The sequence below is a fragment of the Sorex fumeus genome, unplaced genomic scaffold (genome assembly GCF_029834395.1).
Source record: "Sorex fumeus unplaced genomic scaffold, SorFum_2.1 ptg000063l, whole genome shotgun sequence".
Classification (NCBI taxonomy): Eukaryota; Metazoa; Chordata; class Mammalia; order Eulipotyphla; family Soricidae; genus Sorex; species Sorex fumeus.
In genome coordinates this window covers 62,204,745-62,231,523 of record NW_026606120.1, presented here as the reverse complement: position 1 = coordinate 62,231,523, position 26,779 = coordinate 62,204,745, and the positions used below count along the sequence as shown (strand labels likewise).

General features: G+C 54.9%; 1 protein-coding gene across 5 annotated transcripts in view; it reads left to right on the top strand.

The window, feature by feature from the left end:
• MSI2 (musashi RNA binding protein 2) overlaps window positions 1–26,779 on the top strand; it is a 347,468-nt gene that overhangs the window by 205,858 nt on the left and 114,831 nt on the right. For all 5 annotated transcript variants that reach the window (XR_008794219.1, XM_056126743.1, XM_056126745.1 and 2 more), the window contains exon 7: window positions 25,368–25,416. Coding sequence is in view for 4 of the 5 variants with exons in the window: in XM_056126743.1 (XP_055982718.1) it covers window positions 25,368–25,416 (49 nt within the window). In the remaining variant the exon portion in view is untranslated. The remainder of the gene's footprint in view (window positions 1–25,367; window positions 25,417–26,779) is intronic.

The window sequence follows — 26,779 nt, the reverse complement described above, 5'->3', positions numbered from 1 at the left end:
CTCGGCCTCTCCCTGCCTGGTGACTCAGCTCCACTCCCCACTGAAGTGGGGACTTTGGGTTGTTGGGAATCTTTGTCTAGATAAAAGCTCAGCTCAGTGGGGAGAAATCCTCCTGTCACGAATCGCCATTTAATTAGTTCATAGAGCCTTCCTTTCTGAACACTGCCACCAGGTGAATTGAGATGTCATTTTGCATATCGACCATTCATTTGGTGACAGTGGGGCTTTGGCTTTCCTTCTCCGAAGCCAAAGGCAGATCCGTAAGGGGTCTCCTCCTACCCTCCCTCCATCCCCCCTCGTCCAAGACACATATTTTTCCAAAGACAAAATCAAGGGCAGACTCAAAGAGGAAATCATCATAAAACTTATTATGGCATTAGTAGTTCTTAATATTTGCTCATCAGTTTACAGCATGTTTTCATATGCGCGGTGTTCCAGTTATCTACTGATGCATAACAAATCATCCCGGGGCTTACTGGCTTCAAACAACAGCCGTTGTGCTGTCACTGGTGGTTTCTGTGGACCCGGCATGGGGGAAAGGAGTTGGCTGTGTGGTTCTGAGTAGCCACGGGGAGCCCTTACGTCCGGGTGCTCTCAGATGGTTGGGGCACAGTGGGGAGCTGACCCAGTGTGTCCTGTTCCCCAGGTCTAAAGATCTTGCCTAGTGGCCTCTCTATAAACGCCGGTTTCAGCTTCCACACATGATGGTGACCTCAGGCCCATTTCCCATACCTGATACGGGGGGCTTCAGTGCACGTGTCTCCGCAAAGCAGCCCTCCATGGCTTTTTCCCTCAGGATCTCGTCTGGAATTTCAGAACTCATGACTGTCCATGCACTCTTCACCCCCCTGCCCAATAAAAGGGAGGTGACCCCACTTCTTGAGGGGACAGATCCGGGCACCACTGGACATAGCACGTGGGCTGCAGCCTCTGTGTGGTTGATGGTGGACCGGAGGCCACCTACCACAGGTGACCAGCCACTGACAGACTTTGGAGGTGTAGGGGGCAGGGTTGGCTTCGTTTGCAAAGTGGGAAGGCAAAGACAGAGAGGTAAAGGGCTTTTTCTGAAGCCACGTGGTCAGCTGTCCCTGGGACCCAGATCTTTAGCCTGGTTCTTCCCTAGCTCCAGGTCACCTGCAGGACTAGAGGCAAAGGGAAGAAGCAGTTCCCCTGAGAGCATCTAGGGGACATTGGGGCCCAGGCCAAGAGGAGGAGAGGGTCAGGCACCCTGGGGTTAGTGCAGGCGCTGGGGAGTTACTGCAGTTAGCGGAGGTCAGGGGCCCTTGGCTTGTCCCGGGTACACTGAGCAGCCGTCGTTCTGAGTCCTGTGTGCTTGGTCCAGTGCTCCGTTCAGCTCAGCTGTGCTTGTCAAGGAGAAACAAACACAAACCCACCTGCCTATTATCAAGTGCCGGCAGTGGCCACAGCACAGGCTTAGGCCTTCTCTGTGCTTGCATGTGTTTTAAATGCAGCAGCTCACGTAAGCTCTTCTCATCCCCTTGAGTTTTCTTTATTGTTTTGGTTTGGGGGAGGGTGACACCTGGCCATGCTCATGGGGTTCCTCCTGGCTCTGAGCTCAGGATTCATTCCTGGTGGGGTACAGGGGACCCTATGGGATGCCGGGGATTGAACCTGGGTCAGCTGCCTGCAAGGTAAGCGCTCTCCCTGCTGTACTATCGCTCCAGCCTCTTCCCATTCCAGATGTGAGTAACCAGGATGCAGAGAGTCGAGAAGCTTATTGCATCACTTGTGGGTCCGTGGACATCAGCTGCGTTGTCAGGCCTCTGAGAGAGACTTTTTCTACTCCGCGGGTGTCCCAGTTGGTCAGGACTGGGTGTCGGTCTCCCGGACTTCTTGGACCTGGGACACACCAAAGTGTTGGTTGTGCTGAGTGGAGTGTTATCAGACAGATGCACACATGCTTTCCCATATTTACTGCCACACACACTCACACACTCAGCCTGTAGCTCTGGCTTAATGCTGGCTGTCGATGGAGGGAGAAAGCCCCTTGGACACGGGCCTACTCACTGTTGATTGGCCTCCCTCCCTCCCTCCCTCCCTCCCTCCCTCCCTCCCTCCCTCCCTCCCTCCCTCCGTGGCCTGAGGCCAGCCTTGCTCATCTCTCCTGCACTGGCCCCTGCTCCCCTCAGCCTGTACTTAGCCTACTGTGAGCCTGAATTTTCAAAATTATTCCCACCCCTCGTGTCTAAGGCCAACTTCCTGGGGAGGGACCAGCTTGTCCAGTCCCCGTTCATTCCCCTGTGTGTAAGCTGAGTGTGCCCTTTTTTTGCACCGAGATGAAGCTACATCCGCACTGCTGCACTGCTGTCCTCAGGCCCTTCTGGAAAGCCGCCCCCAGAGTCATACTTCTGAGATGGCCTGTATTTCTCACAGCGATTGCCCGGAAACTCTCGGAGGTGCCCCTGGTGGGGTGATGTGGACAGAGCAGCAAGGAGAGTGTTGTGCAGTGAGTGCTGAGCGAATGACCCATGCAGACCAGCACTTCCTAAGGGCTCTCATTCCTCCCCACGCTTCAGCAAGCCCAGTATTCCCGCCCCCATTTTGCAGACATTGATACTCAGAGGGGACCCCCCCCTTCCAGGTCCACGGCTGATTTTCAACTCAGGCTGTACTCCTCACAAACAGGGTAAGTTGAGTTAAATAGGTCTACCCTCTAGACCATGTTTCTCAACCAGCCCCATATGCAGCCCCCCCATCCGACGCCCCCGCAGACCCTCAGGATCGTCTAATGTGTGCGCACATATGTGGGCATACAGATGGCCACATATGAGATGAAAATTTCCTCGAGGGCAGAGGAGGTCAGGAGACCGCAGGAAGAGCTGAAAGGGGGAGGGGTTCAGAATGGGGGAGGGGGTCAGAAACACCACCCCAGAGCTGCACCCTCCTTTATCAACTGAGACGGTCATCACAGCATCTCTCCTGCGGGGTCCATGAGAGGGGGAAGCCAGATCCATTCTGTGAGTCGCACTGCCTGGTGTGGCACACACAGGAACTGTGGTAGGGGTTAACAGCTGCTGATGTTGCTGTATTAAAAACCTGAGGAGGGACTGGAGCCATAGCACAGCGGGTAGGACATTTGCCTTGCATGCGGCTGACCTGGGTTCAATTCCCAGCATCCCATATGGTCCCTCAAGCACCGCCAGGAGTAATTCCCGAGTGCAGATCCAGGAGTAACCCCTGTGCATTGCCAGGTGTGACCAGAAAAAAAAAGAAGCAAAAATCCTGAGAAGGGGGGCATTAGGAATGAAGGGGCTGGTTCCTTTATGTCTTCAGTACAAGTTTCCAATTCTTCTCAGCCATCTGGACAAGTCTGGGTCTCCTTTTTGCTGACTGGGGGGTCGGGGGAGGGTCACTGCTGAGACTCTTTGCCACTCTGAGACTCCGTGTGGTGTGTGCGTGCATGCCGTGTGTGTGCACGTGCCGTGTGTGTGTGTGTGTGTGTGTGCGCGCACCGTGTGTGTCTGTGTATGGGGGAGTTTGTCCCTTACCCCTCTCTCTCCCCAGCTTGACCTGCCAGCCCCACCTCGGCCCCCCACACTCCGCCCCCCGCAGGTGACCCCAGAAGCAGCTGTGCAACTGACCACGGGGGTCCGGGAGCCGGCTTGCTCCAAACCCCCAGCTCCTGTTTGTGACTAATTGCTTTGTTTGTTCTGTATGAGACACTTAATTTTTTTTTTCAGTGATTTACTCCTCTTTGTAATTAGGTGTAGTGATTAGAATCTTGTTCCTATTACAATGGAGTTTTCCTTTTAATTCATGCACACTCGCCAGGCCTGTCTCCGTCTGTTCCATTGATTGTCCCCAATTGGCTTTTCCCAAGCTGTCATATAAATCACCGCTGGGGCGGCTTAGAGACTGATGTGCGTCACCGTGGGCTCCCGCACCGTGAACCGCTCCTGGGGCCGTGTGCGCCGCGCGATTCAGGAGGCTCAGAGCTGGACTTGACTTCCCTAAGTGCACTTTACTTCCCCATTCATTCCCGCGCCTCATTTAAAAAACTGTGTCACACACGCCACCTATACATTTTGCTGCGGAAAATAAACACTAGAAGTGTTAACGAATGGTGACTCGTATTTTCTTTTCTCACTGGCGCTTCCTGCTACACGTGGTGCCTGTAGCACGTGTAGCAGAAAGAACGTATGTTTTGCAAGCCCTCCTTTATACAAGTTGGGGCACAGCCCACTTGTAAACAAGCCTGAAGTTGGACCACGCCAGGCGGCCACGTCTTTCTACAGTCCCAAAGCTGCTGTGGCTCTGCCCGTGGTCCAGGAGACCTGAGCCCATGCTCTGGGCACACAGGGTCTAAGACAGGAGACCTGAGCCCATGCTCTGGGCACACAGGGTCTAAGATGTCGTTTGTCTCCTCGAGTACTTTCGGTTCAGGAGAACTTGTATCTGTGGGTGGCCCACAAACCCACAAACTTGGGTTTCTCTTTAATGATGCTGCAAAAATGGCTGACGCCTGGTTGTTGCCATCCCTCCAGCAGAGACCCCTGGCCTCTTGTCCCTCCTACAGTGCCCCCTGGCCAGAGCTCTGGGGCCTCTCTCTGTCCAGAAGTCACAGCCTCGGGAATCTTTCCTGGGTTTCTTCCTAGTCTGCCTTCTGTTCTTTTCGACTGTGGAGATGGCTGCTGGGAACGCAGGAAGGAGCAGTCAGCCAGGCGCCCGGGCCCGGGTGAGCCTCTCGGAGACAGAAGGACAAGAAGCTGGAGGCAGAGTCAACCAGGGGCCCTCGGCATTTCAGGCTGGAGGTGGTTCTTCCGCCGAGAGATCAGGCCTAGCCGGGGTCAGTGAAGGTGGGCAGAGTGGACCTTACGGGAAGGGTGACAAGGTCTGAAATCAAGAGGGGTGCAGATAGAGGCATAAGAAGGCGGCTCTTGGGGCTGGAGCAAAGCACAGAGGGTAGGGCGTTTGCCTTGCACGCAGCCGACCCGGGTTCGATTCCCAGCATCCCATATGGTCCCCTGAGCACCACCAGGGGTAATTTCTGAGTGCAGAACCAGGAGTAAACCCTGTGCATCACTGGGTGTGACCCAAAAAGAAAAAAAAATAAAAAAAAGAAGGTGGCTCTTCAGAGAAAAGCAACTGAATGAGGCAGGAAGGGTTCCCAAGGGTGGAACGCTTTCAGCAGCGAGCAGAGGTCCCACTCCCAGAAACGGAGTTTTGGGGGAAACATGCTTCCAGGGGAAGGCTGCCTGGTGTTGCAGTTCCAGAACAGCCAGTGGCAGGAAACCAGCAGTGGGCAGAGACGGGGGCCTAGGGACAGGTGTGGGAGCAGCCCCCAAAAGGCGATGCTGGGTGCCACATGCTTGCATGGACGCGGAGTCTGTGACTGGCCGGAGGGGGTCTGGCGCGGAGTAGGGGAGGTGACCAGCCAGAGGTTGTGGGCTGGGGCCTGAGAGCCAGGGGCCTGGAGAAGTCATGGGGTGGGGTGGGGGGAAGACAGTGTGATACCTGGGAACGCCAAAGTAGGAGTGTGCATGACAAATCATGGGACTTGGGCTATATTCTGATTTTACCTCTGTGTGTGTGTGTGTGTGTGTGTGTGTGTGTGTGTGTGTCTGGATTCATACTCTGCAGTATATTTCTTTCTCCAAAAGTGCTCAGCACACAGTTTCTTAAAATAGGAATTGGTGCAGGTTGGTAGCCCCTGCCCTATTTTTGCAGAAAGAGGTGAAAGCTGAAACACAGAGTGGGCGGGGGGAGAGGGAAGAGAGGAGAGGAGAGGAGCGAGGCAAGAGAATGGACTCCAAGCACTGAAAGCTGTGCTCACTCACCCTTAGTGAGGCCAGGCTGGTGTCTCAGTTTGGGGTGGAGGGTGTGCGGTGTTGATGCCGAGTAGGAGTGTCGGTCAGGATGGGGTGAGGAGCGCTGACAGGAATCAAAGCGCCGTCTCTGAAACTCCCGCAGTGCTTGGTCGGCTTCTTTCCCTGGAACCCAAGAGCAGCTTGAATGAGTTTCCCTTTGCAGGTGGAGGCGCGGCTTGATCCTGTGGTGGAGACTTTTCTAAATAAAGCAGCCGCCTTTTCGCCTTCTCTCCTCGGGCCTCTTTCCTCCGAACTCTCTGTAAAATAGATCTTCCTGCCCGAGGACACGTCCTCGTGTCACGCTCGCCCTAGCGCTGACACGGAGACAGAGGAGAGCTTGGAGTGGGGGAAAGGGGGGCGCCTGGGAGTCACTTTTGAGACTCCCTCCCCGGGCGTCAGGGCCGCAGCACTGATAGAGTGGCCCTCCGCGTCCGCACCACCAGCTCAGGTTCTTTCCTTTTGAAAGACCGTGGGAAGGTTCTGGGAGGCTTTTCCTGGGAACACCAAGCTCCAGGCTCCGTGTCTCCCAGGCATGAGGAGAAGCCACGGGCTGAGCTGGGCTCGTATCCCAGAGAGAGGCATTTGGCTTGTTTCCACGGTGGCTTCTGTGGTTTGGGGGTGTCTCAGGAGTGTGGGAACATCATTTCTTGGGGACTAGGAGGGCGGTGGCCTCTCTGTTTTACTCAGGGGCCACGTTTTGTGGCCTCCGGGGCCCCTTTCCCTCTTTTTCTGAGGAGCAGACCCCCTTGCGTAAGGAAATCTTTCCTGGTCTTGTGTCTGGGGGGCAGGGAGAGGAGGAATGGTGAGGGTTCCGCACTCCCGAGCTGCGGGTGCTTTTCAGGGTCTTCCCGGCTTTGCAGAGGTCTTTGAACAGCTGGATGTGTTCAGCCTGTGTGATCCAACTTGAGCAAAACCGGAGCTTGTTTTTCATGCCTGTTGAGGGAAGACCCCTTCTGCATCACTCGCCGGGTATGTGCGCGCAGGCTTTGCACAGGCTTTGGAGGGTCTGGCGTGCGGGGGGCACCTGTCGGGCTTTCCAGGCAAGTGTGGGCCCAGCCCAGACTCCTCCCCCCACCCCAGACTCCCCTTGCTCACACGCACATCCTGAGGAGGCTAGGGCTGCCGGACAGGGAGAATGTGCGTGTTTTCCTGCGGCGGAATCCATCATTTATTTGGAATTAAGCAACGGAAACGCCTTTCTTCTAGCGCTTCCTTTCATTTCATCTTGGAGATTCTTTCATGATGAAACAGACTTTCCGGGCCGTGCTGTCTGTCGCCCGGTCTGTCTGTATTCCTCCATGCGTCTCTCTCGGTCAGTGGCTGTTTTGCCCACATCTCTGGCTCCCTGCCTCTCTCCTCTCCTGCCCCAGCCCTCCCACAAGGACCAGGGGCCTTCAGACCAGGGCTGCCCACCTGCCGCCGCCCCGCCCCAGATGTGGCGTAGCCTCTTCAAAGGGAGTGTGCGTGGACTTAACTCCAAAGATCTCTCCTTTGCTCAGAGCGTTTTCAAAGCTTTGACTGTGAACCCCGCCTTGGCCTCGGTGGCATTTTCTTCTGAATTATTCTCCCTGGCGATAAATCTCTGGCCTTTGAAAGTGGATGTGATTTTTGGAAGACAGTGCCAGCCCCAGCTCCAGATGACTAGTGTCCAAGGTTGATGACGCTGGTTTTGGGCCCAAGGGCAACCAGGCCGTAAAATAAGAAGGCTAGTTGTCTTGCTTGACTTAGAAACTGACGAGAAGGGAATCCCCCAACCCTTCTCCAAAAAAACAAAACAAATGAAGACAGATGGTTTGCAGACTCCTCTGAAGGGTGCAGTGACCCCTGGGCATCACTGCTGTGTCCCACAGCACGGCGTATCTTGGGCGAGCAAGACACTGTGTCTGAGTGTTGTCTCTAAGTTAGTGGAACTGCATTGGGGTCATAGTAGTTGTCTTTGGGGGACTCGGATGCAGTTGGCCGGGGCTGTGTGTGAGAGCTTCAGGGCCAAGGAAGGACCAGTGTCCTGAGGTCTCTTATCTCCCATACTTTCTCCCCGGGGTGGGGACTCCAGCCCCCCACCCTCAGGTCCCAGAGCCCCTGCCCCAGGGGATGGGAACTGCTGTTCTGGCATTTCCTGGGAGGCTGCCTTTGCTGTCCCACGGGGATTGAGAGGTCTCCACTGCTACCCACCTTTTCCTCCCCACACCCCTCATAAAGGGAGGGCTCCCGTGGGCACCTTCCGGCTCATTTGGGAGAGGGTCGAGTGCAACTTCCGGACTCACCTCTGTCTGCCCATCCTTGAGACACCCTAGAGGTCAGTGCCTCTGCCGAGTGATCTGGCGGCGCTTTCCTTGCGGAGGGGAGAGACTCCATGTCCCAGGACCCCTCCTGCCCCCTCCACAGAAGCTTGTGTTTTGTCCTGGGAAGGGATGTTTGAGCTCTAAGTGATGCCAGGTGAGTGTGGGACAGGCACAGCTACACCAGCAGCCCAAAGGGCTTGGTGACCGAGGGGGCAGACGCTGGAGGCGCGGCCCTACCCCAGTCAGCAGCTGACCAGGAAAGGACCCCTCACTGGGAGAGCTGCAAGCTGGGGGCGATGTTGGGGGGAAGGGCGGCTCTGTTTGGTGGGCAGGTATAGGTGGAGCTTGGCCGTCGCTGCTTTTCAGTGGCCCCCTGAGAGCTGGGTGCAGAGTCCTCAGGGGTCCCCGGGGCGGCCGCGTCTCTGTCTGCCTGCTCTGGAGGTGGGCTGAGCGCCCGGCTCAGGGTGTGGAGGATTAATGAGCCGACGGCGGAGAGCTGCCCGGGAGATGAATTGGAAGTGCTCAGTATTACGATTTCATGTGGAAGTCTGAAAATAACCCCGCCGAAGTGTTCCGATAAATAACTAAATCGGGCTACCGAGGGGGAAATTTCAGCTGTCTAGAGAGCGTTTCTCTTAAATATTTTTCTCTCAAGCGGAAAGGAGGCACAGGGGAGAGTTCTGCAGGCACCTTCGTCCCAGGCACAGCCTGCCCCCAGAGCCCCCCACCCCCAGCGGTCCTGCAGACGTGGGCTCCAGACCCCTGAATTCCAGCTTAACAAAACTCAGTGGCCCCCATCCTTGCCCCCACAGGGACCCCTTTCTCTGGGACCTGCTCCTGCATGTGGACCGCCCCGCCCTCCTGCCGGACTGGGCTGGGTTCCACCTTCTTTTGGGAAGCAATGACGGAGGACTTGGGGGCAGGTGGTAGATTCTGTGGTACCCTCTTGTCCTCGCATCCTGTGGGTACCATCTAGTCCTCATACCCTGTGGGTACCATCCTTGACTCTGACTCTCGCTCTGTCTCAGACTCTTTCTCTAGGAGGAGCGAGGATGGTAGGGGTGCACTGGGCCTGCCCTGTGTTTTTCCCCCAACCCCCCTTTTACTGTGGGCTGTCACCCCCCACCCCAGTTCTTTTGGCTGCTTCTTCTCTCAGTCTGTGCCTCTGGGAGGCTGATGGAGGGGCCGGCATAGATGGCCCTGGGTGGGCAGGGTGCAGGTCCTAAGGGCGGAGGGGGTGCAGGTGGGAGGTTGGCCCCATCCTGCCTCCTATCCTGCTCCCCCAGGTGCTTCTTTGTCGGGCGAGGGGAGGAGGGCAGTGCTGGGGGCTACTTGCAGCTCTGTGCTTGGGGGATCGCTAGGTGCCGGGAATGGAACCAGAGTCAGCTCCATGTCAGGCAGGTGCCTTAACCCCTTCCCCAGCTCTCCAGTGCCTGGCCCTGGCCCCTGGGCATGCGCAGGCTTGTCAGTAATGCTCCCCTCACACCTGCTTGGCATTCAAAGCTGGGCCAGCTTTGAAAGCTGTTGGGGCTGGCCGGGACAGGTCCAAGCATCCGGAAATGCCTTTTCAGAAACAGGATGACAGCAGCTTCATGTTTCTCTCTGGCTTTAGCGCTTGGGCACTTACACTGAGACCGCCCCCCCCCCCCCCCCCCCCCCAGGCCCCAGCTCCCATCCTGCTTCTGCTTCTCCATCTGGCTCTCTGGGAGACAGGGTGGGGCTGTACCCGCCACGGCCTCCAGCAGTGGAGTTGCTTTGGGACCCAGAATTCCCTTCTGGCTCTGGTTCAGTGACCAGACACCCTGAGGAGGGTGGTTGTGGGTGGGGGGCTGCTTGGCCTCTGTCCCTTTTGAGGATGTGACCACCACTGGTGGGCCAAGGTGAGTCGCAGCCACTGTGTTTCCTGCACTAGCAGCAGAAGTGGGTTAACCAGCTGGGGCCTCCCGGTCTTGGAAGCAGCAGACTTATCTGGAAGGCAGGGAAGAAGGTTTCATGGGCCTGATGTCGGGAAACTTGCCCACCTGATGTGTGGTACTGGTTTGTGGTACTGCTACCTGGTACTAATGCTTGGTCCTCATTCCTGCTAGTAATCCCTGGGGCACAGAATAAGGGTTGACAAGTCAATGTAATAAAAGGCCAAAGAGACCCTCTCGCTCAAGCAGGGCTCCTCCCCTGCCCATTGCACACTGGCTCATTAAGCTGAATTAATGCTGGGTCCAGCTCCATTGTTCCTGTACAGAGCCCCCCACTCCCCCAGACGGTCTTGGTCTCTGGAGCCTGGCTCTGGAGAGCAGGGGTCCATCCGGCTTTTGCCTTTGATGCCTGGTTGGGCAGACACTTGGTACAGGGTGATGATGGGCTCGTTGTTTCATCTTTTCCTGTTGTTCCTGAGGGTTGTGAGGAGGACAGAGTGAGCGTTGAGTATGCTTTTAGTTCTGTTTTCCGATGCTCTCTCAGTTTCATAGCATCAGGGGCCAAACCCAGAGCTTCACCCCTGCAAGGCGTCTGCCCCACCACTGACCTGCGTTCCTGGTCTCTGAATGATAGTTATACTTTGTTTTCGGTGAAAATTTTTTATTTTAAGGGAGAAAAGAGAATATGCTCAGGAGAGAGCCCCCACGAAGTACAGGAGGGGAATCCCCACACACCAGGTCGGTAAGCGGGCAACTCCAGAGCGATCATGCCGGGGAGGTTACTAGACACATGCGCCTGAGTGCAGTGCCCCTGGAGACACTCAGAGGCTGGGTGTGGTCCCCGGCCCTGCCAGCCCCTAGAGGACCACTTTGTGGTCCTGGTGGGGCTGAGTGGCACCAGAAGTGACCCCTGGGCCCTCTGAGCTCGGGAGACACCCCAAGCCATGTGAATGGACTCTGAGGGGAGCACCCCACCTCTAAGTTAGTGGCCACCCCCTTGCTGAGTGGAAGGATCTTGTCTAGCTGGGGGCGGGGGGCACCTCTGGTCTACGGGGGGTAGATTAGGCCACGCCTTGTCATCTCCAGGAATAGACCGTGAGGGGTGGCCCAGGATGGGAGCCGGCAGTGGGCTCCAGACTTGTCCAGAGGGCCACCTCGGGGAGGACTGACTGGCCTCCGCTTGTGAGGGAGCTGGCAGTTTTGGTGGCACGAGCCCGCCCCTCTTAGGGTCTCCAGGTGGCCACACCTCATGGCACAGCCTGGGCCACCTGGGAGGGAGCCGGGGTGGGGTGCTGGTTAGAGATCAGGGGCAGCGACCAGCTGGAACGGATCAGCCCATGCCAGCCCCCATTCCCCTCCCACTGCCTCCAGAGGTGCCACTGGGGTCCACGCTGCCACCCTCTCACACTGGTGGGCGAGCTTTGGTCAGCGCCTAGCAGGGGACCTGCACACAAGCCTCAGCTTCCCTCTCAGAGCCACACCCGTGGAGAGAGGATGTAGCAGGAGTCAGAGAGGCCGTGTCCCCTGCCCCAGGTCACACAGCATCTGAGGCCAGGAAGCCCAGCCCCAGTGCCCTCCCTGCCCGAGTCCACCCTCCCATCCGGGCCCTGCCATGGACACACGGGCACCCTCTGTGAAGCCCTGGGTCCATCCCTGAGTCTGCAGCAGGCATGGCGAAGGGCCTCTCTCCTGGCTCCCACTGCTTTTCGGGTTGGGGGGAGGTGGTTATAGTGGGGCAGGGGCGCCGTCTGCTTTGGGCTTTGAGAGGAGCCGATCCATAGCTCTCAGGGCCTCACCAGTGATGGTCACGGCCACCCCTTGATCACACAGCACCTGGGGCCAACCCAGGCATCTTGACCTCAGAAATTCTTGCCATTCTCTGAGGATATCCCCCGCCCTGTTAAAACTGACCATTTAATCAAAAACAAAGAGAAATGGAAAGGAATTCGCCTCCAGATCTCCCAGCGTCCCTGTCAGGAAGAGTGGAGCTTCCTTTTATTTATTTTTATTTCCCATTGTAAGAGAACCCCAAGGCTCCTTGGGGGCTGGGTTTCTGGTTTCTCCCAGCCGATGGGGGTGGCCTTTGTCTCTGTTAGTGACTGAGGGGAAAGGAAGGTCCCCTCCAGTGGGCGTCTGGCCTCTGTCTCACAGGGGTATTTAAAGTAACAGCACCTGACAGTTTCCCAGCCGCTAAGAGCTTTTTCTGCTTCAGAAAGCAAAATATTGTTTGTGTTGTGCAACATGTATAAATGATTTGAAGAATTAGGGTGCAGCAAATGGTCCCGTTTTCAGCAAGGCACCGAAGACTTCATCAGAAGTTAGCTGGCGGAGGGGATGACAGGGCGGGCCGGGGGCCTCAGCCCAGGTGTGCCGGGCAGCCTGTCAGCTTTGTTTAATTTCCTCTTTCCCCGGTCCCAATCTGAATTGCCAAAATATGTTAGATTGCGGTGCATTATTTTATTTGCTTGCTTTGTAATTCCTCCTTACCTCAAACAGATGAAAAACATGGCACTAAAGCAAATTGACAGCTCTTGAAATGAGAAAGATCTTTATCCTTCAGAGTGTTGATGTAGAAATAAATGGGAAAAAAAACATGCTTGTCGGGTCTTGAAGCAGCTTGAATTGGTTCTTTTTGTTGTTGTTGTTTCAGTTTTTTAAGAGAATACGAGGGTTTTGCCCTCTCCCTTTTTCCCTTGTTTGGGAGTTGTGCAGCTTGGAGTTTCAGCTCGACAGGTGTTGGTGGGGCTCTGAGTCCTGAGTGAGACATCAAACTTGGGGGGTCAGCAAAAGGAATGGGGGGTCCTCAGGTTGACCCCGTGGACATCATGGTGACCTCACCCCAACCAGCCCAAGGGACCACTCCAGTGTCCAGTGTGCTTGCTTCAGCTCCTGTACCCCAACTCACTCAGCCCATGATCACCCCAGGCTCCCTCAAATCCCACCTTCCAATTATGATTTTAGTACGTGCCTCAGAAGGACTAATAAGTAGAATTTGTTTGGTCTGAAATACCTCACACTTGCGGAACACTGTTTCAAAAATTAAAAGAGAGGGTTTTTTTGATGGCTTTGGAAAAGACAAATTGTTAACAATTAGATTTGGAACTCTGTTCTATTTGGATGTCTTTTTTTTTCTACGGGGGTGAGGGTGGGTGGAACATAGGGATCATATTGGGGATCCAGTGGGGGCCCCCTCCATGCAAACGTAGTGCTCAGGCCTTCAGGCTATCTCTGCGGTGTTAGCTGGATTTTCTTGATCCTGGAAGACCCTTCTGAAGTCCAATCAGAGAGACTTGCCGGGCCTTCCCTTTCCTGTTATTCTCGAAGAAACTGTGGGTGTACCCAGCTGTATGTGAAATACCCTCTGGACCAGGGAAAGGGATGAAGCCAGGAGTGTGGGTGCCGGTGACACAGGGCTGTGTACCAGCGCCTCACATCAGCATGAGTCAGGGACGGCTCCTCCTCCCCCCAGCCTGGCTCGGGTGGGTTCACCGTATCCACATCAGAAGAAATGAAGGCGTCATTATTTGCATCATAAACTGATCTGCTATGGGTTTCAGGAAATAATGAGCCCCCTTGTGGTTTTTAAATTCACTATAAATTTTTATTTCTAACCGGTGCAGAACTCCCAGGAAATGGTACAAAGAGCTTTTGTGTCCCCTTCACCCCGCTTCCCGGGGTGCTGGCACCTGTGGTTGCAGCCAGAAAATGGAAGAGGATGTACCATCAGTGCGTGCATGTATGTGTGTGTGTGTGTGTGTGTGTGTGTGTGTGTGTGGTTGTGCATGTTTGTGAACATGTGCACAAGTGCATGTGTGTATGTACATGTGATTGTGTGTGTGCATATGAAGGGGTACACTTGTACACACGTGTGCACAGGTCTTTGGATTTGGTGGCACCTGTAGATAAGAGCGGTGTTGCCACACTCAGCACCCAGAGCAGTTCCATCACCACCAGGAAGCGCCCTGGGATAACAGTCACACCCCTCTCCTTGCCTCACCCCGGCAACCACTAATCTGCTCTTCATCACTGTAATTTTGTCATTTTGAGAGTATTTCAGAAATAGAATCATGCAGTATGGAGCTGGTCTTTGAGACGGACTGTTTCCGTTGTCAGCACAGTTCTCTCTCTGGGGCCAGCCAACCCGGGTGCCGGGCATTCGCTGCTTTTTGTTGCAAGGAACGTCCTACCGTAGGACATCCTGTGATTGGTTCCTCTGGTTTCTTAAAACGGGGTATGCTCGCATGTGACTTCCTGAAGGTACACAAAACTAGGTAGGCTACAGAGGTGGGGGGCGGGGGTTCCCCATCCATACGCATCTCACTAAATTGGAATCTGTGTTGATCGATAGTTCATCCGCTACTCCATTATCCAGTCCTCACCACTGGGGATTTGGTGAGCTGCGCCTGCTGTGTCCGGGCAAGAGCAAAGGACAGTCATGTCCCACGGGTCCCAGGCTCGCCCAGATGCTGTGTTCATAAGCTCTGCCTCCCCAGGCTGGGGCGAGACAGACAGGACCCCCCCCCCCATGGGGGAGTCCAGCCTCCCTGGGGAGCCTTGTCCTAGCTGGTGCATGTACAGAAGGGGGAGTCAGGTTCGAGCGTGGGACCCCCTCCGGCACCCCACTGGGCTCCTTTTACTCCTCACACCGGCTTTGCCCAGAGCCATGAAACCACTGAGAGCCAGTTTGCACCTCTGGCAATTAAGGGGTCTGGACTCCCCCATCACTTTGGTCCTTATGGGTGCAAAGACGTTAGGATCCTCCCTGAACAAAAAGAAAGTGTCATTACCGAGTGCCCACACAGTCGGCAGAGCTTGAACTTCCTTCTCAAACATCTTTTGGGGATTTGAAAGTAACAGTGTGGAATTTCTGTTCAAGCTGCCCGAGATTCCGGCCACTCTGTAAGTGGCTGAACAGAGTGGCGATTGCTGATGAGGTTTTGAATTGAGTCTTTGACCCAGGGCTCAGGGGATTGGCTCTCAGGGATCCATCCCAAGGGGAGCTTCTTGAGATGCCATAGAGGCGCTCTAAAGCAGCTCTGGGAGTGGAGGGGACCCGTGCACTGACTCCCACACTGTGTCCTGCCCCAAGCCCCAGCAGGCTTTGCCTCCAGGACAAAGCCATCTGGCCAAGGAGAACTCTGGCCGCTGAACGTAGCTGAGCAGCGTGACCTGGAGGGGATAGAGATGCTGCAAACATCTGAAGCCCCAGAAAGGGGTCTGGGATACCTTGGAGAAGGGGTTCCTTCCTGCATTGAGGAGTGGGAAGATGAACATTGGGTCACTTCTCACTCCCGAAGCCACGATGAATCGCCTCTCTCAACTGCAGACTGGAGGTTCACTACTGAGACCCCGCTGAGATCCTTTGTCACAGACAGCTGGGTGCCCCCCAACCCCCAAGCCCAATCCCAGACCTCCAGCTGGTCCTCTCCCCCTGTTGGGAGGGTGCAGTCACAGAGCGCGGCTGCTCTGGAGCCGTGAGACCAGCCTCCCTGCAGTCATTCCAAACCCCAGTTCTCTGCCTCTCTCCTCTGCTAACTGTTCTCCATGCTGAGCGGATGGAAGAGCCTTCATCTATGCTTGGTTAATGAACGCAGGTGTCACCTTGGCCACCTCTCACCCTCCGTCCTCACCAGCAGTTCTGTTGGCAGGAGGAAGCAGGGGGGAGGGTGTCAGCTGCCCAGCTCAGGGTCCTGCACCCCCTCCCCGCTCCCCACCCAGGACTACTGCCTCGCCCATGTGCGGGCCGGGCCACTCACCCTCCTTTTCAGGCAGCAGGACTGTGCCAGTGGCCCAAGGGATTGGGCCGTGGACGTTTCAAGTCTACACCACTCCTTCCCCCCGCCCCCTCCCTAGGCGCAGGGCTGCAGCAATGCTTGTCACCGTCCACAATTGCATTGGCCACGGGAGATGGGGATGATTTTTTCCATTTGGTCCTGATGTTTATTTCATGCCCATCAATATCAGCCCATATTAGGACAGATGAGGTGGTTATTTACAGGCTGTGCATTTTCACACTTGGTAATTATAAGCCCTTCCCCGTTCGGTCAGAGTGGTGGAGATCTATTTTGGCAATTAGCAGTTTAGTATTTGTTTAATGGGAATGCAGGAGAGTGTTACGGCACATCAGTGCTCCACTAATGATTTGCCTGTCTCCTCCGGAGCTGGCAGGTTTGGGCCTTTTTCACGGTAAGTGAGGCCTGATGGGGAGAGGATGGGGTGGGGGGGCGGGGGACACAGGAGCATTAGGCAGCCAACCCGTCTCTCCAGGTCACGCCCCCGTCCCTGCGCACACATGCACACACACACATGCACGCACACGCACCCTGTTTACAGCACTGGGTCTCCAGAGCACAGCCTCCCCCTCTCTAAGGCGCTGCACAAGAGAGGCCGTGAGGCCAGATGCCATTTCCGTGTGACAGCTGTCGGGTCTGCCGGAACCAACTGCTTCTCCTTCAGCAGCCCCTGCCCAGCCACACACGGGGGCGGGGGGGGGGGGGGGGGGACGGGCGCTCCCACCACCTCCCACCACTCCCTCCTCCCACATCCTCCAGGTTGGCTTTGCCACCCATACCCCCCCCCCCCCCCGCCAATCATGTTCGCTTTCCCTTCCCGGGTTGGAGAGGGGTCTCCTGGGATGGCTCCCTCACAGGACATGCTGGTTCTTTCTGTGGTTGCTTGGGGTGGCCCATGAGCACTGGGGCAGTGTACGGCCTGGGTGTGGGTCTGCCTAGCCATGTGGTATGTGTGCATGTGTGTGGTGGTACATGCACGTGTGTGTGCCTGCATGTGTACTTGTGGTGATATGTGTGCACATGTGTGGTGATTTGCACGTGTGCTTTGTGTGGGCTATGTGGGCCCTATATGCATATGTGGTGCCACATGTGTGGTGTATGTGCACGTGTGTGGAGGTTTGCAGGGGATGTATGCACGGTGTCTTTTTGTGTGCACATGTGTGATATGTGCATGTGATATTTGTGTGATGTGTGTAGGTGTATAGAGGTTTGCGTGTGTGATATGTATGCGCTGTGCCTTTGTGTGTGGCGTGTGTGTGTGATGTCTGCACTTGTGTGCCCATGTGATGTGGTGCATGTGTTGTCTGTGTGTGCACATGTGATGTGTGTGCATGTGCATGTGGGCATGGCTACGTGTTTCCCTAGCTGAGAGTCTGATCCTTACTTGAGGACACGCAGAATCTCTGCCTTAGGGACAGTTGGCCTTTCTGGCTGTGCAGGGTGCTTGTGAGTGTCTGCTTGACCAGCCTTTCTTAGCTTTGTTTTGGTTTTTGCTTTTTGAGCCTCACTCCGATGTGCTCAGGGCTTACTCCTGGCTCTGCCCTCAAGGGGATCACTCCTGGCAGGGCTCAGGGGACCGTAGGGGATTTGGTGTGCAAGGCAAACAAACACCTTATCCACTGTACTCTCTCCCCAGCCCCCTTGATTTTTGGATAGGACGTTGTTGCCATCCAAACTTAAGTGCCTTCTGTGAAGAGTTTTGGATCACTCAGCTGTATATAGATGAGAGGTTCAAGCAGTCATTTCCACTTTATATATAGTTATTGTAATAAATAGTAAAAGAGTTTAGGAGCAGCTAAGGACATTGTTTCTCGTGTTCCCCAGTGGACGGGTATGTATGTGTGTTGGCATAAAGAGACAATGAGTGTTTCCACCAACTCTCACCAGCAGTGCCTGCTTCTTAGGGTGAGGGAGGGGTGAGTTCCGAGAGAGGAACGCTGAGCCCCTCATCACTGAAGCTCTTCTGAGGAGCTTGCCCTCTGTGTGTGTGTGTGTGTTTGTGTTAGGCAGGAGGGTTGCAGGGGATGCTGCAGCAGGTGGGGACAGCAGCTCCCCAGCAGGGGGCAGCCAGGGTGGGCCAAGGTGATAGGTCCTGCTAACCAGAGGCCAGGTCTAGGGGTCTAATTCCTGCCACTTCCAGTTGGGAAACTGAGGCTCATCTCCTTAAAAGGATGAACCATGAAAGAATGGGTGGTGGGAGGGACAAACTGTGGTTTCATGGGATTTGGTCAAACAGTTCGACATACAGTCTGGGCCCTCTGAGTGACCTCTGGGGACCTGGGGCGTGGGGGGTCGGGGGAGAGCCCTGTCAAGGTAGCTCATGCCAGTGTATCTGGCGGAGACGAAACAGCCAGCAGCCCTTGTGCTTGCTGGACCCAGACCCCCAAGTTCCCCTCCTTCGGGCACCCCCATGACACAGGCCATGGTGAAGGCCCAGCTGAGAGTGGCCCCACTGACAACGGTCTCTGCGTCAGTTGCTCTCTGCCATCATGGTCCTCCCCATGCCTTGGCTGTGGCCCCACAGCAGACAGGCAGTCTGGGAAATTCCCTTGAGCAGCTGAGGGTGGAAAGCATTGGTTGGTCTGGGTTGCGGGGAGAACTCTTGGTGTTTGCCGGCCGGCCCCCTGCCTCCTCATTCTTCCTGTGGAGCTGTGAGGCGGCAGCCTTGCCGCCTTGAAGAGTCCCTTCAGCAGGCAGCTGTCACTGCCGGCCATGGGCAGGAGCAGGGCCGAGCTGCGGGCTACAGGCTCAGCTGCGGCCAGTTCCATGCGTCTCCCCTCCGGGGCACACGCACGCCCTGGTGTCACAGAAAGAGTGTCTGGGTCATCCACACGTAGTCTGCACGCGGGGGAAGAGGGGACCAAGATGCAGGGGTGTTTGTTCTGGGAAATTAAAGAGTGGGGTTTTGCCCGCCCCTCTCCCCTCCTCCTCCTCCTCACCCTCCTTCTATCTATCTGATCAGATCATTTAAGGCTCCTTTGAACTGCCTCTTCTTGCATCTGTTCTTGCTATTGGAGGCGAGTGTGTGTGGGGGGGGGGCGGAGTGGGGAGAGGGGCATTTGTCTCAGGGTGGGGGCCATCTCTGCTGGACACAGCTCAGTCTGAGTACATGGGGTGCTCCCAGCTGTGGCCCCAGTGGGCTCCGCAGCACATTTCAGCATGCTAGACTTTATTTCCAGATGGGCCTTCTGTTCACAGAGGGGAGTATTCTGTCTTAGTGGGGAGGGATTAGCCTGGATCTTGACCCTGCCTTGCTTGGACCCACACCGCCTCCAGCACCAGGTCACCCCTGCCTCCTGCCTCCCTTCAGCTCTTCTCCTGGGGACAGGTTTCTTGCACCCTCAAATGGGCTTGGCTTCACTTTCCATGTTCTTGGGGCATCAAAGCTGCCCAAGGGCACTGCTCTGGGCCAACTAACTTGCTTGACACACAAGCGTGTTCAGTCTCCCCTCCGAGGGAGGAGGGTTCGGCCACTTGCCCTGAGCAGGACCGGTCACAGGCTCACCCCTGGATGTGGTCCCCACCATCTGGCTCCATCTAAAGTCACCCAGCGAGAGTCTCTGGCTCCCAATCAATCTTTTGACTCATTAGAAAGAGGGTTCACGCACTTCATTAAATGAATTAGGATTAGAGAGGCATCACCCACTGACTTGAGTACTAATTATTGCCGATTTTCATGGTGCTCATTCAGGGAGGCCCCAGTTGCCAATTCCTCCTGGCACCTCTGCGATCTCTGTCTCCATCCTTGCCCACCAGGGAGAGACAGAGCTGGCACTCCACCCCCACCCCGACACACACATCCTCCTACCTTCCTGCGGCCGGGAAGGTGACCCGCTGCCCTGCTGCCCACTCTGCCCTCTCCTGCCCCTCCTCTCCTGGCCTCGGCTCATGCTCTCATATTTCCCGAGATGGCTTGCATGTCTTCTGATAGATTGAAAGCACTTTGGATTTTTAAAACCGGGGCTGCATGGGCATTGCTGCTTCATACCACAGTGGTGTATAGAAAGCACACGGGGTTCTCTCTGGGCTCACGTCTGCTGGGAGTTCCGATTTGGGTCCTCACAAGTTTGGGGGTTGAGCTGTTGCTCCATCTAGGCTGGCCTCAGCCTGGCCACCTGCAGAGACTTCACTCTCCCCCAGCCCCGTCCCACTGTCCCCTCCTCTGTCCTCCTGTGGGTTGACTGGGGCTTTTCCTCTTCATGCTGATAGCAGAGATACAAGTGAGAACTTAACAGAGGGGCCTGACACGCGCTATCGCTCCAACTTCCTTCCTCCGTTCTGATAATGCCAGCCTAGACACACGGGCAGAGGCACTTAGGTTCTGCCTCTTTGGAGAGAGGAACTGCAGAGTGCCAAGGGCTAGGGTCCTTGATGTAGCCGAACCCCCCCTCACATCTTGAAGTGTGCCTCTTTCTTACTCTTAGACTGGTGCTTTGCCTACCAGCGAGTGTCCGCTAAACATGTGTCACACCAAGGTGAATAAAGTTAACATCAGCCGCATTTCCTAATCAAGATGGAATGGGCTAATGGTGCCAACTCTGCCTGGTTCCTGGTAGCTTGCACTGGAGCTCTTGGTGAGAAAGCTAAGAACCAGCCCAGAGGAATCCCGATTCTCTCTGCACTGGGGATGGGCACCAGACACCCAGAAATTCGGTCTTTCGTATTCTATTGTTATGATCAGGATCTCCCAGGGTCGGCATCTGAGAGAAGGGGACCCAGGAGGGGGAAACTGGGGGTGTGCTGAGCACTTCTTGAGAGAAAAAATGCCCAGAAGGGCTGGCTTGTCAGGCACAGGGAAAGGTGGGGCAGGTGGGCCGGCCACCCATTTGCATTGTCCCAGAGCCTGCCGGGTCAGTGGGGGAGGCCTGGGCAGTGAGCCTGCAGGGGACCGTGACGAGGGAGAGGTGGTGGAAACACGGCCCCGAGCCCTGAGTGCCACGGAACTCCCCGTGTCGGCACTCAGGTGCGGGCTGTGCAGAGAACTCGCCTCCCAGGTGTGGGCGCTCAGTGTGAGCTTGGCCAGGGCCACCTGTTGAGGACTGCAGGTGGGGAAACAGCAATGCGGCTCGGGGCCTCTTGCCTCAGTTTCCCAACCGGGACACCGTGCCCGGGAGGCCTGGCTCAAGCCTGCTCTCCCCAAACACCACACAGGTCCGGACAGTGGCCTTCGCACTCTCTGGCTCCAAAGCATCCTCTTGTCCTCACCCTCTCCGGGGGTGCCCCTGTGACCCTGCGCACCCCCAGCCCTGGCACAGAGAGATCTGTTGGGCTCAGTGAGGGCACTCAGCATGCAGAATAAACACCAGTGCTGCGCGGGCTTACTAGGGCAGGCGGGGAGCTCCAGAAACACTCTCCTGCCTAACTCGCGGCGCTGGGTTCTTCCAGCAGCCAGAGTAAGGCCTGGAGAAAAGACACCGGGTCTGCGCTGCGCGGTGCCTGCTCTGGGCCTCTGCGTGAGTGCCAGACAGACAGACAGGCAGAGCTACAGTTTGCTGGCTCTGGGGTTGAATACCCTGTAGCCTACGCCGTGCCTCGGGCCGGAGACGCCCCACTGGCGGCCGCCTTGGTTTAATGCACATAGAACCGTGAGAAACAGTCCCATATGTGAGGTCTGGGATTTTTTTTTATTATTATTCTATTCAGTCTTTGTATATTCAGATTCTTCCAGTTCCAGCTCTTGTTGTTCTGCCAGATTTCCACCGCATTGAAGGCTTCTCTGAATTAATAAGTGTTTTGCAATCACTGAAAAGTTTCTCGCCCCCACCCAGCACCGGGACTTATCCATATTGATTTTTCCTTTCTTTCTCTTCTTTCCTCTCATCGCTGCTTCTTAGATGTTTTGTTTGGGTAAAGTGTTAATAGAATCTTTCTTTCTCCCCATCCACTTTATCCATTCAGGAGGTCTGTGCGAGCCCCATTGTGTGGCCAGCCGGACCAGACCCCAGAGGGGAGGGCGCTGCTCTTCAGGGCTCTCCCCCTCGCCCCCCCTCCCCCCGGCCCTGCTCACACTACAGACAGCATCGGAGAACATCCAGACCTCAGCAGGAAAAGAGGGGGCCCAGTCCCACGCTGTTCAGAGGGGTTTGGGGTTGAAAATATATCCCTTTGAGAATGCCCTGCCACAGAGGCAGGGTGGGATGGGGGATGGGGGGTGGGAGGGATACTGGGATCCGCGGTGGTGGAAAATGAGCACTGGTGGAGGGATAGGTCCTCGATCATTGTATAATTGAAACCCAAGCACAAAAATTTGTGAGTCTACAACTGTACCTCATGGTGTTTCACTAATAAAAATTAAAATATATATATATCCCTTTGATGCAAAATATTTATTTCCTAAGGGGATCTGAGCTTCCGTACCCAAACACAGTACCCGGCATGGAAGGGAGGCTGTTTTGCTTATCGTTGGGCATTTGTAGCTCAGAATAAGGCCTTGGCAGGCAGCTCGGAAAATGTGGAGACGGGTGTGAAGCAGCTGCCACGCTTACCTGCGCGACACCCCACAGCCACGTCCCCACCTGCCCCCACCCCTGATCTAGAACACCTGCTGGGCACTGTCTGAGAGCATGGTACCAGTGCTCACGTGTGAGTGCTCTGTGTACAAACAAACCAGTTGGTCTTGTGGCGGTTTTGCTCAAATGGTGTCAAGGGGATGTGGGGGGACATCCTCAGTATGTGTCTCTCTGCCCAGGAGGGTTTCCCAACTGTCCCAGACTAGTTCCCCTCCTCCCATCAGCCTGGTGCCTAGGAGGGCAGCCACCTCCTGGAGGGGCAGCCCCCCCCCCCCCCACACACACACAAGGCCATTGTGTTCTCCTCAGTGACCAGCTCCAGAGAGGGGGACAAGAAGGGGGAAAAACCTGGGCTCCTGTTTGTTCCGGCTCAGTTGCCTAGCAACAGAGGGGGCCCAGGCTCCAGGGGGGACTTTTAAGCCAGGCCAGCGCCATCCCTGCCCCCCCCTTCCATTCTTGCCCTGACTTTTCTCTCCCCACCCCCACTTCCCATTATCTTTCAAAAATAGATTTGATTTGTCTGGAGGCCGCATTTCCAGTCTTGTTTGATTGTGTCTCCCAGTATGGTCCCAGGGGAGAGGCTGGTCTGGGAGGGGTATGGCGTGGAAAGCCCACAGCTTACTTAGCTCAGCGTCCCCGAGGTGAGCTTGCAGGAAAACCCTTTCCCCGGACAGCACCCATCACCACTGCCAGTCCTGAGCCTTTGGGGTGTTTTCACTGACCCCCCCCCTTCGGGTCCAGAATGAAAACTGAGGGACTAGGCAGTTCTACCTGCACCAAGCAAGGGTGCATTTTGTGGAACAAATAAAGGATTAGATGGCAAATGAAAGGGCACGGAATTCAAAACCAGTCAAGTGGGCATTTCCTGACCAGCTCTAGGGGCTTTGAGCAGACCCTCAGGTTTGGAGAAATGCAGCCAGGTTGCAGGGAGCGTGGGTATGGGGTGGGGTGTGGCTCCAACAAAAGGAGACAGGCTGCCTGGGTGTCTGGGCTCTCCCCTGGGGCTTCTGGGCTGAGGAGCATAGGTGGTGGGTGATGCAGGCCACAGAGGCACCTGCTCCCCGTCCCCGGGCTGGGGTCCAGATGGAGGTGTTGGCAGGGCTGGTTTCTGCTGGGACTCCTCCTGGGCTTGCAGGCAGCCGTCTTCTCCCTGGTCTTCCCTCTGTTTCTCTGTTCCCACAGGCCTCCAGCTTCCTTCTCCTTGTGAAAACTTGACTCTACTAGGTCTGACTCCTCCAGTGGCATCCTTGGAAGGTGGCTGGGGGCTGTCTCAGGCTGCACTTTGCATTTTCAAAGACTGGGGGGCTAGCTCCTGAAAGTGCGTATTTGGGGTTCAAACTCATTAAGTATGATGGTGCCTCTGTTAATAACGGAAATTTAAATATAAGTAGCCATTAGAGGGATGACTGGGTAAGCCAGAGCTTCTCATTTCCTGAAATACTATGCAGCTGTGAAGATAGTATTCATTATACCACATACCCATTAGGAAGACCGTGATTTTAAAAAGCGCCATTGTGCTCTTGCGCGCACTCTCTCTCACTTTCTCTCTCCTCTCTCTGTATATATATTTATGTGTGTGTGTGTGTGTGTATACACACACACATATATCTATCCAGGATGTCAAGAATTTGGAACATTTGTGCATTGTCAGTAGGGATGCAAATAGAACAGGCTGCTATTTTAAAACATTATTTCAAGTCCTCATAAAATTAAAAATAGAATTACCATGTAATTTAACAATCCCTTGTATTTCACCAAAGGCATTGAGAGTCGGGACTTGGAGTCACTTCTGTACCCACATGCCTAGTAGCAGTATCAGCTCACCCAGTGTCCATTAGTGGGTGAATGTAAAGCAAAAGGTGCTGTATCTGTGCAACAGAATATTATTCAGCCCTAAAGAGAAGGGAAAACAAGGCATTTGTTACATGAAAACAGACCTCGAGGATATTACACTAATTGAAATAAGCCAGTCAACAAAAGTCTATTCCTTTGTATTTCTGCTTATATGAAATCATCAGACATCAGCAAATCTCAGAAAAATGGAAATGATGATTGCCAGGGGCAGAGGAGAGGAGGCTAACAGGGAATTACTATTGTTTAATGAGTGGTATTTTAGGTTTGGGGGAGGGGCAATCATGTCCAGCAGTGTCAGGGGGCTGCTTCTGTGCTCAGAAGTTGCTCCCGGGATGCTCCGGGGAGCACTCAGTGCCGGGACGAGACTAAGGTCAGCTGTACAGCTGCCTTCCTCCCTAGACTTTCTCTCCAGTGCTAGTTTCAGTTTGGGGTTGTTGGTTGTTTGGGTTGGGTTGGGTTTGTGAGTCACATCCAGCTGCTCAGGGCTTACTCCTGGCTCTGAGCTCAGGGGTCACTTCTGGTGGGCTCTGAGCACTTTATGGATGGTGGGGCTCAAACCCCAGTCTACCGTGTGCAAGGCAAGTGCTCTGTCCCCTGTACTATTGCTCGGCCCCTAGCATTTCAGTTTTACAAGATATTTACAGGGATGGAGGGCAGGTAGGGTTAAAAAAAACAAAAGCGTTCATGATGTCAATTGCTTGCATGATTATGAAGTCACATACATGAAGAAAAGAACAAGGGATGCTTTTGTGTGTGTGATGGGATTTAAATTACATTAAAGCAGGCATAATTTTTAAAATTTATTATTATTGCTTTTGGGGTCACACCAGCAATTCTCAGGGCTTACTCCTGACTCTGTACTCAGGAATTTCTCTTGGTCAAGCTCGGGGGACCATATGGGATGCCAGGGATAGAACCTGGGTTGGCTGCTTGCAAGGCAAATGCCCTACCCGCTGTACTATCACTCTGGCCCAAGCATGGATTTTTAAAACAACAACAACAAGCCGTAAAATACACCACATTAATTGGTTTTACTAGATGGAGACAGGCAAATCTTCTTTGCTTCCCAGTGGTCTGTAATTTCCAGGGGCTTTTAATGAGCAACTATAACTTATAGAAGCCATGATGACACTGTTTCCCGTGTTTGGTCCCGATTCCTAAAGCAGCTGCTGTTCTCTCTGTTTTGCAGGTGGAGGACGCAATGCTGATGTTTGACAAGACGACCAATAGGCACAGAGGTAAGGCTCACGCCGCGCGTGTGAAGGCCATGCTGGCCTCCCCTCCTTCACTTCCGCCCCCCAGGTAGACTGACTATGCCAGGGTCAGGTGGGCAGAGAGGACCCTCAGTATGAGAGTGGAGTGACAGGCACACGGAGTCGAGCTGCCTGGCTGTTAGTGGGGGTTTCAGCTGGGGGATTCTCGTGGAATGAAGCCGCCACACCCAGATGTCCTTCCCGGGGAATCCCGCCTCCCTCCGTCCTTGCTAACCCTCAGCATGGAGGGAATCCGAGTGGAAATCATTCATCGCAGTTACTTTGTCGAGTTCTCTTGCGGGTGCTGGTTTAGCAGCGACTGTCGATAGGAAGAGTGGGAAGGGGTGGGGATGGCGGGGGAACCACCATGTGTGGTGGGATTTATCCTGCTGGTACAAGAGTCTCGGGCTTGGAAATGCCTGCAGTTGCTCTGGACGGCTCACAGGGCACCTGCCCTTCTTCCTTCTGTGGTTTATTTTTTTTTAATTTTTATTTTATTTTATTTCTTGTTGCGTCACACCCAGCGGTACACAGGGATTACTCCTGGCTCAGCTCTCAGGAATGACTTCTGGACATGTTCAGAGGACCATATGGGATGCTGGGAATTGAACCCGGGTCAGCCGCGTGCAAGGCAAATGCCCTACCTGCTGTACTATTGCTCCAACAGCCCTTCCCCCCCACACACACACCTCCCATCCTCCTGTGGTTTAGAAGGTGTCTGTCAGCTGGGGTCTATGAGCCCTCAAAAGGAAGCCCAAAACGTTTTGTGCTTATTTCATTTTATGTGTGTGTGTGTGTGTGTGTGTGTGTGTGTGTGTGTTGTGGGTTTGGGTGGGGGTGGGGGACACACCTGGTGGTGCTCAGGACTTCCTCTGCTCTGCACTCAGAGTTCACTCCTGGCAGGGCTCGGGGGATTCTCTGTGGTATCGGGGATTGAATCCGGGACCCAAGTGCCTCACCCATTGTGCTATCACTCCAGCTCCACCCAAAGTGTTTTGTATGTGTCCTTTTCTCAGGAGCAAATAATTGGCTTTGAACAGATTCTCGGAGATTCTCTGATGTCCACCTCCCCGCTGACCCCAGGAGCAGAAAGAGAAGAATGTATTGAAATTGTTGCTTTAGATAGAAAGCCCGATGAATCTCGAAAATCTTCCCCAAAGGGCGCAGCCAGAGGTTATGACAGCGTTCCATTCTCCTGGCTTCCGGAAGCCCCTGGCTTCTGGGGTTCCTCTTCATGGGGCGCTAATGAGTGGGGCTTCCGAAAGGGGGTGGCAGGAAGGAAGCAGCGTTTTCGAGAGAAGGAGCGGGAGGCAGCCTGTTCCCTCGCCACCGGGATTGCATTGCGATG